Source organism: Erinaceus europaeus, chromosome 22, assembly GCF_950295315.1.
Source record: "Erinaceus europaeus chromosome 22, mEriEur2.1, whole genome shotgun sequence".
NCBI lineage: Eukaryota > Metazoa > Chordata > Mammalia > Eulipotyphla > Erinaceidae > Erinaceus > Erinaceus europaeus.
The window spans coordinates 3,771,721-3,788,279 of record NC_080183.1 but is presented as its reverse complement, the minus strand read 5'-3'; the positions used below and the strand labels follow the sequence as shown (position 1 = coordinate 3,788,279).

General features: G+C 58.7%; 1 protein-coding gene across 4 annotated transcripts in view; it reads right to left on the bottom strand.

Moving 5' to 3' along the window:
* Positions 1–16,559, bottom strand: part of EVL (Enah/Vasp-like) — a 67,608-nt gene that overhangs the window by 518 nt on the left and 50,531 nt on the right. For 3 of the 4 annotated variants that reach the window (XM_060181058.1, XM_007518332.3, XM_016186088.2), the window contains exons 4-13: positions 11,265–11,328; positions 8,483–8,571; positions 8,021–8,250; positions 6,395–6,516; positions 5,556–5,616; positions 4,537–4,600; positions 4,222–4,288; positions 4,078–4,140; positions 1,064–1,130; positions 797–854 (exon numbers count right to left, since the gene is read on the bottom strand). In XM_060181058.1, the coding sequence (XP_060037041.1) occupies positions 797–854; positions 1,064–1,130; positions 4,078–4,140; positions 4,222–4,288; positions 4,537–4,600; positions 5,556–5,616; positions 6,395–6,516; positions 8,021–8,250; positions 8,483–8,571; positions 11,265–11,328 (885 nt within the window). The remainder of the gene's footprint in view (positions 1–796; positions 855–1,063; positions 1,131–4,077; positions 4,141–4,221; positions 4,289–4,536; positions 4,601–5,555; positions 5,617–6,394; positions 6,517–8,020; positions 8,251–8,482; positions 8,572–11,264; positions 11,329–16,559) is intronic. The other variant, XM_060181059.1, reaches the window with a different exon arrangement.

Below are 16,559 nucleotides of genomic sequence, written 5' to 3'. Positions count from 1 at the left end.
CTTTGGGAAGACCCCAAATCCCCTGGGAGTCCCAGCTAGTGTTTCTCAATCGGGCTTGGGAGGTGTGACTTACCTGCGGGCAGCAGGGCCCCTGGACAGGTGGGGAAGCCCTGGCCTTTGGGGGCAAGGCTTTCCTCCAAGCTAGGCCAGGGCTCCTGCGCACAGCACCACGCCCCAGGTTTGGGTCTTTCCCACAGATACACCCCACTGGGGCCAGGCATTCATGCCGTGAGAACAGGGGGCCCCTCAGAGCTCCCCTTGCACAGAGGGAGAAACTGAGGCTGGGGCTGTGTCCACCCTGTCCCCTCCGCAGAAGCTGAAGCCAGGCAGCCCTGTTGTGGCCTTCACACACTTGGAGAAAGGGGTCAGCCCCTCCTCTGTGGCTCCCCAGCATGAACACAGAGGCCCCGGCTCAGGTTCATTCATTAACTCCTTATCTGTCTGGCCCAGGCCTGCCGAAACTGGACAAGTGGTACCAGCCCCAGGCTGTGAGGTTAGGGAGTGGCCGGGCTGTGGTGGCCAGGCCAGTTCTGCTCCACTCTGCCCTCAGCCTTCACGACCTACCCTTCTGTTCTGCCCCCCCCCCCATGCTCCCAGGTGGGGAGCCAGCGCCCCTTCCTTCCTCTGGTTGCAGATCTGAACAGCCCCATGGCAACTCTGCCTCCAGGTTTTCCTCACACTCCCAGAGGCTGACATTTGTACTCACAGCCCTCAGCCAGTGACCGAGGGAGGCCAGCATCAGGCACTGGGGACGCTCCCGGCCCTGCCCCCCGTGACACCCCCCGGGCCTGCTCACCCTCGATGATTTCCTCCTTCACTTTGTGCAGTTCCCGGGCCACTTCCTCCAGGATCTCCTGTGGGTTCAGAGGGGTGTGGTGGCTGGGGCCTGTCCCCAGGGCCAGAGGGGTCGGGTCCCTCCAGAGCCATAGCCCTGGCCCCTCCAGGACACTTCCAGCTGCCCTGACCCTCACAGACTCTGGGGAGCCTCCAGTGTGGTACCCACTTTCTTGGTGGGGCCCCTCTGATGCTAGCTAGCCTTCATCCCACCCATGGGGGAGGGTACCTGTTTCATCCGGTCCAGGTCTAAGGCATCCAGGCCTACGTCGTTCACGCTGCCCGCAGGCTTCATCCTGGGGAGGGAGTGTGGGCAGTGAGGGTGCGTGGAGGTGGGTGCAGGAGGCAAGCCCATGACTCTCCGGGCTTCTCAATGCTTCCCTCTGAGCCTCAGAGTCTGGCCTCAGGGCTCTAGGGTCTCCTGCAAACTGTGACCATATTTCCCAGCCCAAGAGCCAGACGAGTGTGTGTGTGTGTGTGTGTGTGTGTGTGTGTGTGCGCGTGCGTGTGCGTGCGTAGGCACGGCACAAGTGTGAATCCACCTGGAGGTCTTCCTGGGTCAACCTGCCTGCTCTGCGATTTCAGAAAGAGACAGAGTAGGGGGCCGGGTAGTGGTGCACCTGGTTTAGCCTACATGTTACTAAGCAAAAGGACCCAGGTTCCAGTCCCTAGTCCCCACCTGCAGGGGATGCCTCATGAACAGTGAAGCAGGGCTGCAGGTGTTTCCCATTATCTCCGTCTCTCCTCTCAGTCACTCTGAAAGAAGGAAAGGAAAAGAAGGAGAGAGAGAGAGAGAGAGAGTAGAGAGTAGAGGGACAGCACAGCAGCTCTGTGTCACCTGTGGTGCATGGCCCACTTGAAGCTCCGGTACCAGATGCTGTCATGCCAGCAGCAGAGAGGCAGAACACACTCTCCTGCCTGAGGGGCTGAGGTCACAAGTTCAATGCTGGGCACCACCAGCCAGAGCCCGGACACAGTGAGAAGCAGCAGTGCTCTGTGCTTGAAAGTCTTCAAATGGGGCACCCTGTGGCCTGGGAGGTGGCACAGTGGCTAGAGCGTCAGTCTTAGAAGCATGAAGTTCAGAGATTGATCCCTGGCACTGAGCTTGTCAGAGCCACACTCTCCTGCTCTCTCTCTCTGCGCTCTCTCTCTCTCTCTTTCCTACTCAGCTCTGGCTTGTGGTGCTGTGGATATTGAACCTGAAACTTCAGAACCTCAGGCAGGAGGGTATTTTTGTGTAGCTATTAAGCCCCAGAACCTATGGGAGCTTGTGTGAGGCCCTAGGCACCAAGTTTCAAAAGTGATTAAAACAGTTATAGGGGACCCAGGGAGACACGGCCGACAGCATTAGCAGAGGAAACTTTCAGACCTGAGGCGCCAAGTCCCATCCCTGGCACCCCACAAGCTAGGGATGAGCAGTGTGTCACTTAAAAAAATTGTGGGGGGATGTGGTCCAGGAAGTGGTGCAGTGATAACGCTTTGGACTCTCAAGCATGAGGTCCCGAGTTCGATCCCCGGCAGCACATGTGCCAGAGTGACATCTGGTTCCTTCTCTCTCCTGTCTTTCTCATAAATAAATAAAATCTCTAAAAAAAAAAAAAAATTGTGGGCTGTAGTCCAGAGACGAGGATAAGAAAAATAAGCTGGGAAAAAAAAAAAAAAAAAAAGAACAAGAAACTGGAAACAAAACTGCTTCCCTCACATGGGCTGCAGAATGAAGCCAGATGCGGGGATGTGCTCCTGGGGCCCGGGGAGGGGCCTGCTCTGCCTGCATGTAGCACAAGGCCAGCGGCCTGGGGGCACGGGGCACAGGCATGGCTGCCTAGACCCAGCAGCAGCCCTCCCTGCCTACCCTGCTCCCTGGACTCGTCTGTTCATGGCGGCCGGCTCTCCCACTGGCCACATCTGCCACCTGCCCTTGACACATCTCCCAGCCCCTCATCAGCTTCTTGATCAAGAGGAAAACGGTTAAGCGCACGTGGCGCAAAGTGCAAGGGCCGGCATCAGGATCCCGGTTCAAGCCCCCGGCTCCCTACCTGCAGGGGAGTCGCTTCACAGGTGGTAAAGCAGGTCTGCAGGTGTCTGTCTTTCTCTCCCCCTCTCTGTCTTCCCCTCCTCTCTCCATTTCTCTCTGTCCTACCCAACAATGACATCAATAACAACAATAATAACTACAACAACAATAAAAAATAAGGGTAACAAAAAGGAAATAAATAAATATTGGGGCTAGGTGGTGGCGCACCTGGTTGAGCACACATGTTACAGTGCGCAAGGACCCAGGTTCGAGCCCCTGGCCCCCACCTGCTGGGGGAAAGCTTCACAAGTGGTGAAGCAGGGCTACAGGTGTCTGTCTCTCTCCCTATCACCCCCTTCCCTCTCAATTTCTGGCTGTCTCTATCCTACAAATAAATAAAGATACAACATTAAAATAAATAAGTATTAAAGAAAAAAAAGAATGGGACAGACACACAGGGGAAGAGAGACACTGCAGCACTGCTCCACCATCCACAGACCGCGCCCACGCTGTCTATGGTGTTCCCGTGTGGTGGCAGAGCTGGCTCGGACCCAGGGCCTCACACTCCGCACAGCCCTCAGTCCTGGACCTTCACACAGAGCAAGGCGCCAGCTGCAGGCGGAAAGGTGCTCCAGCCCAGACCTGGCTGACACTGTTAGATCCTTGACTCGGTCAGGCCGGGCCCACAGGCCACCTGCTCCCGGAGCTGTTCCCTGTGGTTGGTGGCAGTGGACGCTCTCCGCAGGGCAGAGGCAGGCGGCCGTGTGTGTCGGCCTTCACGTCTCCTCGGGTTGGGCAAGGTCGGCTTTGAAACTTCTAGGTCATGAATGACACACGCTGGCTTTTGGTCTGGGAATTGCGGTCTCTGGAGAGACCGGCCCTGCATCTGACGCGGAGGAACGAGGAGAGGCGAGGGGCACACAGCCCCAGAGAGCCAGAACAGCCCAGGTCCAGCCGTGGACCACACAACCACCCCCCAAGGCAGGGGTGAGCTCCGTCCCCCGCTGTCCTGGGACAGGACAGTGTTAGAGCTGGGAGGGGGTCTCGGCCCTGCGTCCAGTCCCCTGCCCCCAGCTCCCAGCCCCCAGGGTCCTGTGTGGCCTGGCGTTACCCCAGCCCCAGCCCCAGCCCCAGCCCGACTTCCTGGCTATGTGAGCTGTCAGGTGGCGGGCAGGACAGGGTGTTAGTAAGCGGGCGAGGGGAGGAGCCCAGAGACGGCAGTGCGGTACCTAGATTGTGGCTGCGACTGCAGGGGGCTCTTAGCTTCGGGGCTCTTGGCCATGGATGGGGTTCTAGCATGGGATGAAACAGACAGGTGAAGCGGTGAGGTGTGCAGCCTGGCGACTGGCCCGCGGCGGCCCCAGGAGGCTCACCTGGACAGCAGCGAGGACACCGGCTTCTCCACCGAGTTGCTCCGTTCCCAGGGCTTCCGGCCAGCCTCTGCCAATGGGCAGTAGACAGGGTCAGGCCTGCGGTGGCCTTCCCCTTGGCCTCCCTGGCTGCCCCCTGCAAGGCCTGACCTCTCTCTCCGTCATGTCTGCTAAGCTTTGGCCAGGGGGAAAATGGTGCTTCCCAGTGAAGAGAGCGAGAGAGAGAGAGAGAGAGAGAGAGAGAGAGAGGGAGAGAATGTGGCCAGGCAGGGTGGCGGGGAGCAGAGGTCCGGGCAGGCGGACCTGGGGATTTCTTACCTGCGGGGTTGGGCTGCCCACCAGCTGCTCTGCTCCCGGTGGACGGTGAGGTGCTGGGCTCCTCCTGGAGGGACAGACTCATCACAAAGTCAGAATGTTTCAGTGTCCCCACTTCCCCAAACACAAAGTACTCTCACCTTTACTCCCCTGGACCAGAGCACTGATCAGCTCCGGCTGTTGGTGGTGCTGGGGACTGAACCCAAGCCCACTCAAGTGTGAGTCTCCGGTGTCACCAATAACCAATGTTTGGTACACCAGATAGCACTTAAAACAAAACAAAACTGGGAGTCAGGCAGTAGCGCAGCGGGTTAAGTGCAGGTGGCGCAAAGCGCAAGGGCCGGCGTGTAAGGATCCCGGTTCGAGCCCCCGGCTCCCCACCTGCAGGGGAGTCGCTTCACAGGCGGTGAAGCAGGTCTGCAGGTGTCTGTCTTTCTCTCCCCCTCTCTGTCTTCCCCTCCTCTCTCCATTTCTCTCTGTCCTATCCAACGACAACAACAATAATAACTACAACAATAAAACAACAAGGGCAACAAAAGGGAATAAATAAATAAATATTTTTTAAAAAAAACAAAACTAGGCCTTGGTGGTGGTGGTGCACCTGGTTGAGCACATGTTACAGTGAGCAAGGACTCGGGTTCGAGCCCCTCGCAGAGGGAAAGCTTCATGAGGGTGAAGCAGGGCTGCAGGTGTCTCTCTTTCTCTCCCTCTCTATCTCCCTTCTCAATTTCTGGCTGTCTCTATCCAATAAGTAAAGATAATTAAAAAGATAAAAAGAAGTAAAAAAAAATGTATTGCCATGAGGGTTACTGCTGGGGTTCAGTGACTGCACAACAGGCCCAGTGCTCCTGGTGGCCATTATTTTTCCTTCTATTGGACAGGACAGAGATAGAGAGGGAGAGAGACAGAGAGACGACTGCAGCCCTGCGTCAGCACTCCTGAAGCTTCCCCCATAGGAGGGCACTGCCAGGAACAGCAGTCCGTGTCCCCCTGCCCCTGCCCAAGTTGCCTGGCTGCCTCACCGTCTGGCTCTCGTCCTCCTTCTTCTCAGCCGGCCTGTCTGTCTGGGAAGCAGCTTTTCTCCTGGGTGAGGAGGGAGGGGACACAAGTCAGTGGCGAGGTTGGCATGCCCTCCGGCCTGCCGTGGTTGGGCCCCGAGTGTCCGGGTGAGTCCGAGGCGTTTTCTGGAAGGAGTGTCATGGGGCCGCGCTCAGGATTTTGGGCTCAGCCACCACTGTGGGGCTGAGGAGGCAACAGATACCCAAAGGACCTTCACCACCAGAAGCCACCAGAGCTGTGCCCATGTGTGCCCCCCGATGCCCCAGGAGTGCCCTGTTGTGGAGCCTGGGGGAGTTTTTGTGCTCTCTCTTCCTCTGATTTTGGTTGAAAGCTTTTTTTTTTTGTTTGATGCCACTGTGGGGGATGAAGCCAAGACCTCACAGGAGCACAGTAGCCCTGAACGGCCTCCCCAGTCCAGCTGAGAGAGATAGGGAGACACCGAGGGGCAGAGACACGCCTGTGTCCCTCTGCTTGGCCCGTGGAACAAGCCCCCAAAGACACCTGTGGAGTCTCCAGGCATATCTCTGGCTTGCAGCCTCGACGGGTCCCTTGAGAAGGAATCTTGGCTGCCAGCTCCCCTGAAGACCCCGGGGACCATGGAGTTGGGCCAGGTGAGGGTCCCTTACCACCCACCTCTTCGCCAGGTGAGGGTCCCCTTACCACCCACCTCTTTGCCAGGTGAGGGTCCCCTTACCACCCACCTCTTTGCCAGGTGAGGGTCCCCTTACCACCCACCTCTTCGCCAGGTGAGGGTCCCCTTACCACCCACCTCTTCGCCAGGTGAGGGTCCCTTACCACCCACCTCTTCGCCAGCAGTCTGTTCATTTCCTCCATGAGGCCGCCTCCTCCACCCCCACTGCTTGCCCGGTTGGTGTCTGATTTGGACGTCCCGCTGGGGCTGGAGCCTCCAGACCCGTCCTCAGGCTGAGGAGAAAGGACCCGGCTCTCACAGACTCTCGGCCTCACGCCTACAAGTCCTGTGTCCTGTCTCCGCCACAGATCACATTGTTCATAACTCTTATTTTAAAATATGTCTTTTGGGCCCGGGTGATGGCGCACTCACATTAGTGAGCAAGGACCCAGTTCGGGGTCCTGGGCCCCACCTGCAGGGGGAAAGCTTCATGAGCTTCTGTCTCTCTCCTTATCTTCCCTCTTGATTTGTCTCTGTCTCTTTCAAATTAATTGATTAATTAAAAAAGATGTCTTTTGGGAGTTGGATGGTAGTGCAGCGGGTTAAGCGCACATGGCGTGAAGCACAAGGACCGGCGTAAGGATCCCGGTTCGAGCCCCCGGCTCCCCACCTGCAGGGGAGTCGCTTCACAGGTGGTGAAGCAGGTCTGCAGGTGTCCGTCTTTCTCTCCCCCTCTCTGTCTTCCCCTCCTCTCTCCATTTCTCTCTGTCCTATCCAACAACGATGATATCAGTAACAACAACAATAAAAAAGGGCAACAAAAGGGGGGAAATGTCTTTTATGCACCCCATGAGGCAGTGCTGTGAACAGAGCACTGGGCTCTCCAGCGTGATTCCCTGAGTTCGACCTCCAGCACTGCATGTACCAGAGTGATGACGCCTGGTTCCCTCTCTCATGTAAATACATATAAAAGTAACTGTTGTCTCCTCAAAAAAAGAAAAAGTATGTAATTAATTTGCTTCATGTTAGAGAGTTTCACGGGAGAGAGGGAGAGGGAGAGGGAGAGGGAGGAGAGAGGAGAGAGGAGAGAGGAGAGAGGAGAGGCCAGGGTTCCATTCTGGTAAACTTGGCAGCAAGGATCCAACGGGGAGTCTCAGGCACACAAGGCCTTTGCTCCACCAGCTGAGAGATTTTCTTGGTTCAGAGAGATATATTTTAATGACTATTTTAAAAGGATCATATATAGGTGTGTGTATTTACACAGATAAATTGAGAGGGAAAGTGGAGACAGAGAGGGAGAGAGAAAGAGACACCTGCAGCCCTGCTTTACCACTCGTGAAGCGACCTCCCTGCAGGTGGGGACAAGAGTGGGGCTCACACCGGGTCCTTGCACACGATGACAGGAGAGCTCAATCCAGTGTGCCACCACCCAGATTAATTTCCATGAGAGAGACCCGGGCACTGGTGACCTCTGGCACCTGGCGGTGCTGTGGATTGAACCTGGGAGCCCTGGGAGAGAGGAGGGACACCCCAGCACTGCTCCAGCAGCCAGAGAGCTCAGGGTGCCTGGTCCTTGCCCTCTGCGCACCAGGCGGAGGGTCAGCCACAGCAGTCCTCAGGCTGTTTACAAAGGAGAGAGAGGCACAGGGCAGCACCAGGAGCTGGGGACTGGGGACTGAGCCCAGGCATCACTGCGAGTTCTGTGCTCTGCTGAGCTGCCTCCCTGGCCTAGGACTCAGCATTTCAGAGGCGGGACTCCCGCGGGCGCAGGGGTCGGCGAGGCGGCCCAGTACTTACCCGCTGCACCCTTCTGAGCTTGGCCCCGGCCAGGGCGGCCGCCAACCCTGACACGGAGTTCTCGTCGTGGCCGAAGCCCTGGGCGCCCCCGGCTGGCAGCGGGGGTGGGGGCGGTGGGGTGGCCCCCGTGGGTGGAGGTGGGACAGGGGGTGGGGGTGGGGGTGGAGGCCCGCTACAGGAGAGGGGGGCGCCGGCTGCAGATGAGGGGTGGCCCGGTGGGAGAACGTGTCCTGAAACACACAGAAGGCCTGGGTCACTACCCTGGCCCCCTGGGAGCAGGGCCGAGCACAGCTGAACGCTGCTGCCTCCAGGAAGCCCCCCTGGCATGCAGCAGCCATGTGCAGCCTGTGTCCCTTTTAGCACCACTCACTGCCCCATGCAGGCATGTCCTGAGCACGGCCTCCCAGGCTACCTGCCTCCCACGCTGGCCCCAGGTGACCGACCGAGGGGGGCGAGGCTCACCGGTGGGGGAGCTCCTCCTCTCCAGGGACTCCTGGCGCTGCTGCTGCTGCTGCTGCTGCTGCTGCTGCTGCTGCGGCTCCATCACTTGTCTGAGGAGGTGACAAAGGGGCTCTGAGCCCCTCTCGCAAGGCCCCCACTCAGCATGGGCGGGCGTGCGGCCGGTCCCCAGGCCCGGGTGCCCCTTCCCCGCCCCGCCCGCCAGCTGTGTGTGGAAACAAGAAGTTTCTGTGCTTGGGGTCACCTCACTGTTCTAGGGAGCACCCCGAGCTTGGTTTGATGCCTGTGGTTCACACACGGACTCCCTGGCCCTGCAGCCCTCCGGTGGTGGTGGTGGGTGGTCACCCTGGCGACAGGCTGAAAGTGAGCCGGCCTGGGTGGGGTGGGCCTTCCTCATTCCCAGCTTCCAGGGTTGGGGCTCAGGGCACAGCTAATCCCGGACAGACTGGGTGCCTGGGCCCTTCCCGCCCAGGGGTTGAATTCCCAGGGCCTGGGCAGAGGGAGGAGGCTTCCCATCTTCTGCTCCCTCTCCCCTCCTCTCTCCCTCTCTCAGCACTCTCTTATTCTCCCCTAGACCCCTTCTGCTACAGGACCTGGTACCTGCACAATGATTCTGCTGCTTCTGGCGGCCCACCCCCTTTTTTCTCTCGAGGATGAGAGCCACAGAGATAGAGAGGTAGAGAGGAGGGGACAGGCAGTGGCACACCTGGTGAAGTGCACATAATACTAAGCGCAAGGACCAGTGCAAGGATCCAGGTTTGAAGCCCCAGCTCCCCACCTGCAAGGAGGATGTTTCATGAGTGGTGAAGCAGGTCTGCACGTCTCTCTCTCTCTCCCTCTTTTTTTTAAAAATTATTTATTTATTTCCTTTTGTTGCCCTTGTTTTTTTTTTTAATTGTAGTTATTATTGTTGTTGATGTTGTTGTTGTTGGATAGGAGAGAAAGAAATGGAGAGAGGAGGGGAAGACAGAGAGGGGAGAGAAAGACAGACACCTGCAGACCTGCTTCACCGCCTGTGAAGCGACTCCCCTGCAGGTGGGGAGCCGGGGGCTCGAACCGGGGCTCTTATGCTTTGCGCCACATGCGCTTAACCTGCTGTGCCCAACTCCCTCTTACTCTCTTTTTTAAGACAACTTCTTTAAATTTTTTTTATCTTTATTTATTTATTGGATAGAGACAGCCAGAAATTGAGAGGGAAGGGGGTAGAGAGGGAGAGAGACAGAGACACCTGCAGCCCTGCTTCACCACTTGTGAAGCTTTCCCCCTGCAGGTGGGGGCCAGGGGCTTGAACCTGGGTCCTTGTGCACTGTAACATGTGAGCTCAACCAGGTGGGCCACCACCCGGAACCCCTCCCCCTCTCCTCTCAATTCCTCTGTCCTATCCAATAAAATGGAAAACACAGCTGCCAGGAGCAGTGGATTTGTAGTGCTGGCCCCAAACCTCAGTTGTAACCCTGGAGGTGAGAGAGAGAGAGAGAGAGAGAGAGGAAGTGAAGAAGAGACACCTGTAGCCTTGCTCCATCACTCAGGAAGGGGTCTGAGGGGCCTGAACCCGGGTTCTGTTTTTTAAAATCTTTTAAAAATATTTATTTATTTATTCCCTTTTGTTGCCCTTGTTGTTTTATTGTAGTTATTATTGTTGTTATTATTGATACCATTGTTGTTGGATAGGACAGAGAGAAGTGGAGAGAGGAGGGGAAGGCAGAGAGGGGGAGAGAAAGACAGACACCTGCAGACCTGCTTCACCGCCTGTGAAGCGACTCCCCTGCAGGTGGGGAGCCGGGGGCTCGAACCGGGATCCTTACGCTGGTCCTTGGCTTTGTGCCACGTGCGCTTAACCCACCGCGTTACCGCCCGACTCCCTGAACCCAGGTTCTTCTTGCACATGGTAATGTGTGTGTCCTTCCTCTGATTAATTTGTTAACGAGTGAGGAGAGAGAGGGAACCAGAGCATCACTCCAGAATGTTCTGTGCCGGGGATTGGACTCGGGACCTCATGCTTGGGAGTCCTCCTGGGGGGCCGCCTCTCTCCTTGTTTTCTGAGATGCCAGGGCAAAGCCAGGGCAGGAGCGTGTCTGCGGTCACGGAGTGAAGGCACGGCCCTGGGAGGAGAGGCAGGATGGACCCCAGCCAAGGCCAGTAAGGGCAGGCGTGTGGGCTTGGGACAGCCTCTCTCTTCAGAGGGACACTGTGGGCTGAAGCCAGGTCTCGGCACATACTAGCCCCCTGTGCGGGCTCCGGGGCCCGGTGCTTTCTGCCACGTGAGGTTTCACGGCTCCTGGTATGCTCTGTCCCACCCCAAAGTTAGAGAGAAAGATGGCACCAGAGCACCCTGCATCCATGGTCACTCCCACTGGGGCTCAAGCCCGCCTGTGTGTGGCTTGGCCTGCTTCCTCCCCAGCGAGCTGTCTCTCTGACCTGCAGGCATATTCCTCTCCCGTTTCTTTATCGAGAGACAGGGGAAGAGGGGAGACACCCAGCACGGCTTGGCCACCCAGAGTGCTCCCGCATGGTGCTGGGCGGGAGCCCGTACACAGTGAGGCGAGCTGTACTCCTTGTAACTAGGCCCACCTCCTGGGCACTGAGGCCGGGCTCCACCCTGGTCAGGCGGCTCCTGGGGGGCCTGGGGGGGAGCAGACCCTTCTCTGGCCACCGTGACCTCTGGGTAGCATCTGCAGCCCCACCCCCAGTTCGAGGGGTGGGGAGCCACAGGCATCAGAGGGCTGAGTTCTCCCTCCTGCTGAGGTGGGTCCCCCGGGCCCCCAAGAGTGCCTTGATGGCTTACCTCCTCTGGACGTCCAGCTCGTCAGGAGACGGCCCATTCTGCACCTGCCGCTGGGTGGCGGGGCCTGCGGGCAGAGGGGCACCGAAGCTTGGGGTTAGCAGGAGCCCCCTGCCCCATGCAGCATCCCCCCCCCAGCCCCGTGGTGAGAGACTCGACGGACCCCCACGGTCCTGCCTGTCACCCGCTCACCCTTCCTTGTGATGCAGTCAAGGTGGAGGCACATTTTCCACCTGGTTGAACGCCCCCCCCCCACCCCGCACTGCGCTGCCACCCTGTCCCCCACCCTCCACCCACCACCAGCTTTTCTCAGGCTCCTCCCCAGCCCCGGGGAGGCCCACTCAGCCTGCCTTTGAGTCAGCCAGGGTTCAGCCGCCACCCTCTCTGGCTCAGCAGGGCCCTGTGCTTTATTCACAAGGGGCATTACAAAGCCAGCCTTTGCCCAAACCTCAGAAAGGCCCAATTGTTCCTCAGTGGGAATGGGTGTAAGGTGTCACCTGGACCCAGAGAACAGCCACAGGGAGGGCCTCTGGGCAAGCAGGTTTCACCCTTCAGGGGCTGGGGATGTTCCCAGGAAGGTGACAGTCCACTCAGCAGACAGAACACTGGGTCTCCTCCAGTGGTGGCAAGGACCATCGGCTTGGGGGAGACCTCTTGTTCCCCAGCACAGGCCCCTCTGTGAAGAATCCCTGAGGTTCTTGGTTTGCACAGAGTGGGGCTAGTCCTTTCTGTCTTAGGAGCTGGTGCCCGTGACCTGGTGGCAGTGGGTCAGCAGTAGGGAGGCCCGACCCGCTGCTCAGGGGACTGGTGTGTCCGCCACAGGAGGGACCCCTGATACTAGCTGGGCCGTGGTTGGCAGGGGTGGTGGTGGTGGTGGTGGGCTTTCTTCCCGGGGCTCTAACTCACTTCTCTGCTTCTCTGATCTATTTACTTAGCAACCAGTAGTTTGGTTTTTCTTTTTTCTTTTCTCTCCTCTTACCTCTCTCTCTCTCTTTTTCCAGAGCACTGTTGAGTTCTGGCTGATGGTGGTGCTGGGAACTGAACCTGGGACTTTGGAGCCTCAGGAAATGAAAGTCATTTTGTAGAACCATTATGCTGCCTCTCTGCTCTGTTTTCTTCCTATTTGTTTATTTTACCAGAACCCTTTTCAGCCCTGGCTTAAAGTGGTAGTAGTGGGGGTTTTGAATCTGGGACTGTGGAGTCGCAGGCATGAGTCTCTTTGCATAACCGTTATGCTAACTCCCCCCTTAATTTATTTATCTTGTGACCCTGGGCAATAGACCTGAGGCCTTTGGCGCGTGAGACACTTCTGCTGAAAGACCTGCCTCGGCTGATTATTTAATTTTATTCTTCGCTTTAGAGAAGGAAAGAGAGGGAGAGAGAGAACAAGAGAGCAAGAGAAAAGGGAGAGAGAGAGAGAGAGAGAGAGAGAGAGAGAGACCAGGGCACCATGCCACCACCCCTGTGCCCCAGGACCCGCCCTTTCTGAGTCAGGGAGTGAACAAGGGTCTGAACACGAAGGAGGCCCCCTTTCTCCCCAGCCTGTTTTCTGTCGGCCTGGGGCCTTGTGCATGTGAACTGCTATAGGCCAACTTGTTCTTTTCTTTTCTTTTTTTCTTTTTTTTGCCTCCAGGGTTATCGGTGGGGCTCGGTGCCTGCACCATGAATCCACTGCTCCTGGAGACCTCCCCTTTTTGTTTTATCATTGTTGTGGTTATTATTATTGTTGCTATTGATGCCATTGTTGTTGGATAGGACAGAGAGAAATGGATAGAGGAGGGGAAGACAGAGAGGAAGAGAGAAAGATCGACACCTGCAGACCTGCTCCACAGCCTGTGAAGCGACTCCCCTGCAGGTGGCGGGCCGGGGGCTCGAACCGGGATCCTCACGCCGGTCCTTGCGCTTCGCGTCATGTGCACTTAACCCGCCGCGATACCGCCCGACCCCCAGGCCCACTTCTTTTCGGAGAGAGAAAGACAGAGAGAGACACCAGGAGACACCACAGCTCTGAAGTCTCACTGGTGTCACAGTGCTCACACACGGTGTGCCCGGGCTCGAACCCCGGCCAAAATCAGGCACGGCAAAGCAGGCCCCTCCAGGTGAGCCGTCTTGTGCCCTGGGAGACCGGTGCTGACACTGTGTGCTTGGGGAGACAGACCGAGAGCCGTGAGTGAGAGATACTGCACAGCCCTGCCCACCCCCTGGGGCCCCCCGTGACATCTAGCCAGCCCGCACGGTGCAAGGTGGGCGCTCTCTCTGCTGAGCTGTCTCCCGGCCCCAGGATCTGCACTGGAAACTGGCCGACGGAAGGAGGAAGCTGATGGGAGTCCGGGCTGAACCCCCCTCGCCCACCATTAACATGCACGAGGTGCTGGGGGAGACTCTTCAGGGAGAGGAGGAGGACAGAGGGGCAGGTTTTCAGGCATCCCCATGGGAAAGGCATCCTGGATCCTGAGGCCGAGGACGGTGGAATTCCTGGCTGAAAGCGACCGCCACCTGGTCGGGCTGGCCAGCTCCCAGCCCCGGCTGCTCCCCTCCCCTCCCCCCAGAGTCCTTTGTGAAGGGCGGATGGAGGGTGACACTGAGCTGGGCCCTGGCCCCCAGCACGCCACCCCCTCATCTCAAGGCCCCCTGTGCGGGGCCTCGGGGTCTGGGGACTGGAGTCCCTGAGCTGCACCATGGCCCCGCTCAGGTCCTGACTCACTGCCCAAGGCCACACAGGGACCGCTACCCGGGACCCCTGCCCCTTCCTGGGCTCCCCGGTCCTGTGGCATGGGGAGGCGGGTGGAAACTGAGGCTCAGAGCAGAAGTGTGGCCCACCGGAGGCCCCACACCGAGCCCGCCTCGCCTGCCACCCGGTCCCAGCTGCTTCCTCCTGGTCTCCACCAGGGCACTGCCTGGCTCCAGCTCAGGGCCGCGGCATGCAAGTCCTGTGTGCTATCGCCGCATGTCGCTCCGGCCCTCCAGAGCCGGCTGGCGTGGCGACTGAGGGGGGCACTCCTCCCACCCCGGGGTCCCCGGCCCACCCGGGAGGCTGGCTGGCGGGAAGGGGTCAAGGGAGTGGGCTGTCACCTACAGTTGACTCTGCAGAGCAGGGTACAGGCACAGCGGCAGAAACAGAAGCAGTGGAAGGTCCACTCCCTGCTGACCAGACGGGTGGGCCCCTGGGCTCGGGCCCCGCGACGCACAGCTCGCATGGCGCTCACTCACCTGGGTCCCACCGCCCGGCCTGTGCTGAGCGTAACCGATCCCCCCGTGCCAGACGGGCTTTGCCGTCAATCTTTAATGAGGCTTCCCCGCCAGCCTATGGGAGCCACCGTCTGCCAGCAGGCCGGGGGGTGGGGGGGGGGTGAGGGGCACCTCTGGATCCTGCGGGGGTGCAGGAGGGAGGGGCACCCAGGGAACTGCCCCTTCCTCTCCATTCTCTCTTGTCTCTAGCTCCCAGGGCCACTGAACAGTCATCCTTCCACTTGGCCTCAGGCATCCAGGGTCCTGTCCCCCGTGTCCCCCCCCCCCCGCCGTCTACACCGTGTGCACGTTGGGGGGTGCAGGTGCTTCCTCCTTGCTGTTGCCCCTTGGGTCCTGCCTGCCTAGACCTCCGAGGGGGAGGGACGCAGGTGACAGTGGGCGCCCACAACTCCAGCTGTGGGGCCTCACACGTCTCAGATGGGGCGTGCAGGCAGGACCCCCTCCCCCATTGCTCTGGCCCGGCTGTGGGTCCCCGGTGTGGTCCGACTCCTTGTCCCGTCCGTCGGTGGCCCTCCGTGGGGGTGCCGGCTCAGGCGGTGCGAGGCGGCCCAAGGTGACGGGTGCGATTTCTGTGTGAGACAGTTCCATTTGCCATGCCCCTCAGACACAGATGGCACCTCTCACCTGGAGCCCGGTTCTGAAGGCCGGCAAGAGCTGTCGGGAGGGCCGGGCACTGAGGGACCCGGGTGGTGTGACCGGGGCCTCATCTTCCCCTGGCAGGGGGACACTGGGGGCTCACACCAGATGTAGGGACGGCCATAAGTGGTCAGGAGACAGGTGACCTGGACTCTGCAGAAGCCACGCCAGAAGCACGGGGGGCGGGGCAGAGGAGGGTGAGCAGCTGGGGAGACAGCTCAGTTGGTAGGACACAGGACTTGCACGCCAGAGGGGGCGCTCTGACCTCACTCTTTCTCACTGGGTAGAGTGCACTCCTTACTGAGTGGGTGGCCCTGAGCTGGAAGCCTTGGGAGAGCACCATGGTGCAGGGAAAGCTTTGCTGCTCGTGGAGCAGGGCTGGGAATCCCTCCCTCCCTCTCCCCAGAACGAACATGACACACGACGGCGGTGTCTCGTACCCCCGGTCATAATCAGGTTCTGGTCACATTACAGAAAGGGGGGGGGCACGTCAGAGAGGCCCGGGCAGGAGGGGCTGAGTCAGGGCAGGGGCAGTCGCAGCCCTTGGGGAGCCTGAGCCCGGGCCTGGCTTGCAGGGCAGCTGGAGACCACGGAGACAGCTTTCTTCCCTTTGGGGAAAGCGGGTTACGTCCACCAGAAGGGACAGGAGAAGCCTGAGGAGACACTGGCAAGACTAAGGACGTGGGGCTTTGTGGCCGGGGCAATGGAGCTCAGCGGTGGAGCTCAGGACTTGCATGTGCAAGACCCAGCACGTATGCCACAGCTGAGCTGTGATCTGGTCTCTCTCTCTTCTTGTCTTTAGTTTTAAGAATGATTTGTTGAGGAGGTGGGGCGGTAACGCAGGGGGTTAAGCGCAGGTGGCGCAAAGAGTAAGGACCGGCGCAAGGATCCCGGTTCGAGCCCCCGGCTCCCCACCTGCAGGGGAGTCGCTTCACAGGCGGCGAAGCAGGTCTGCTGGTGTCTGACTTTCTCTCCCTCTCTCTCCATTTCTCTCTGTCCTACCCAACAACGAACGACATCAACAACAATAATAATCACAACAAGGGCAATAAAAGGGGGAAAAATGGCCTCCAGGAGCAGTGGATTCATGGTGCATGCACTGAGCCCAGCAATAACCCTGGAGGCAAAAAAAATTGTTGAGAGAGGGGAGAGAGAGAGAGAGGAGAAAGAGAGAGAGAGAGAGAGAGAGGGAGAGGGAGAGGGAGAGGCGGGGAAGTGGCGAATCAGAGCATCACTCTGGCACGTGTGGTGTGGAAGGACTGAACTCAGGACTCCATGCTTATGAGCTCAGTGCTTTTTTCCACTGTTTCTCTCTCTCTCTTACTCTCAAAACAAAAACAAAAACAAAGGAAAAAAAAGGGTGTGTGTCAGTTTCTCTCTCTTTAAAAAAATTATTAGTGGGGCTAGGTGGTA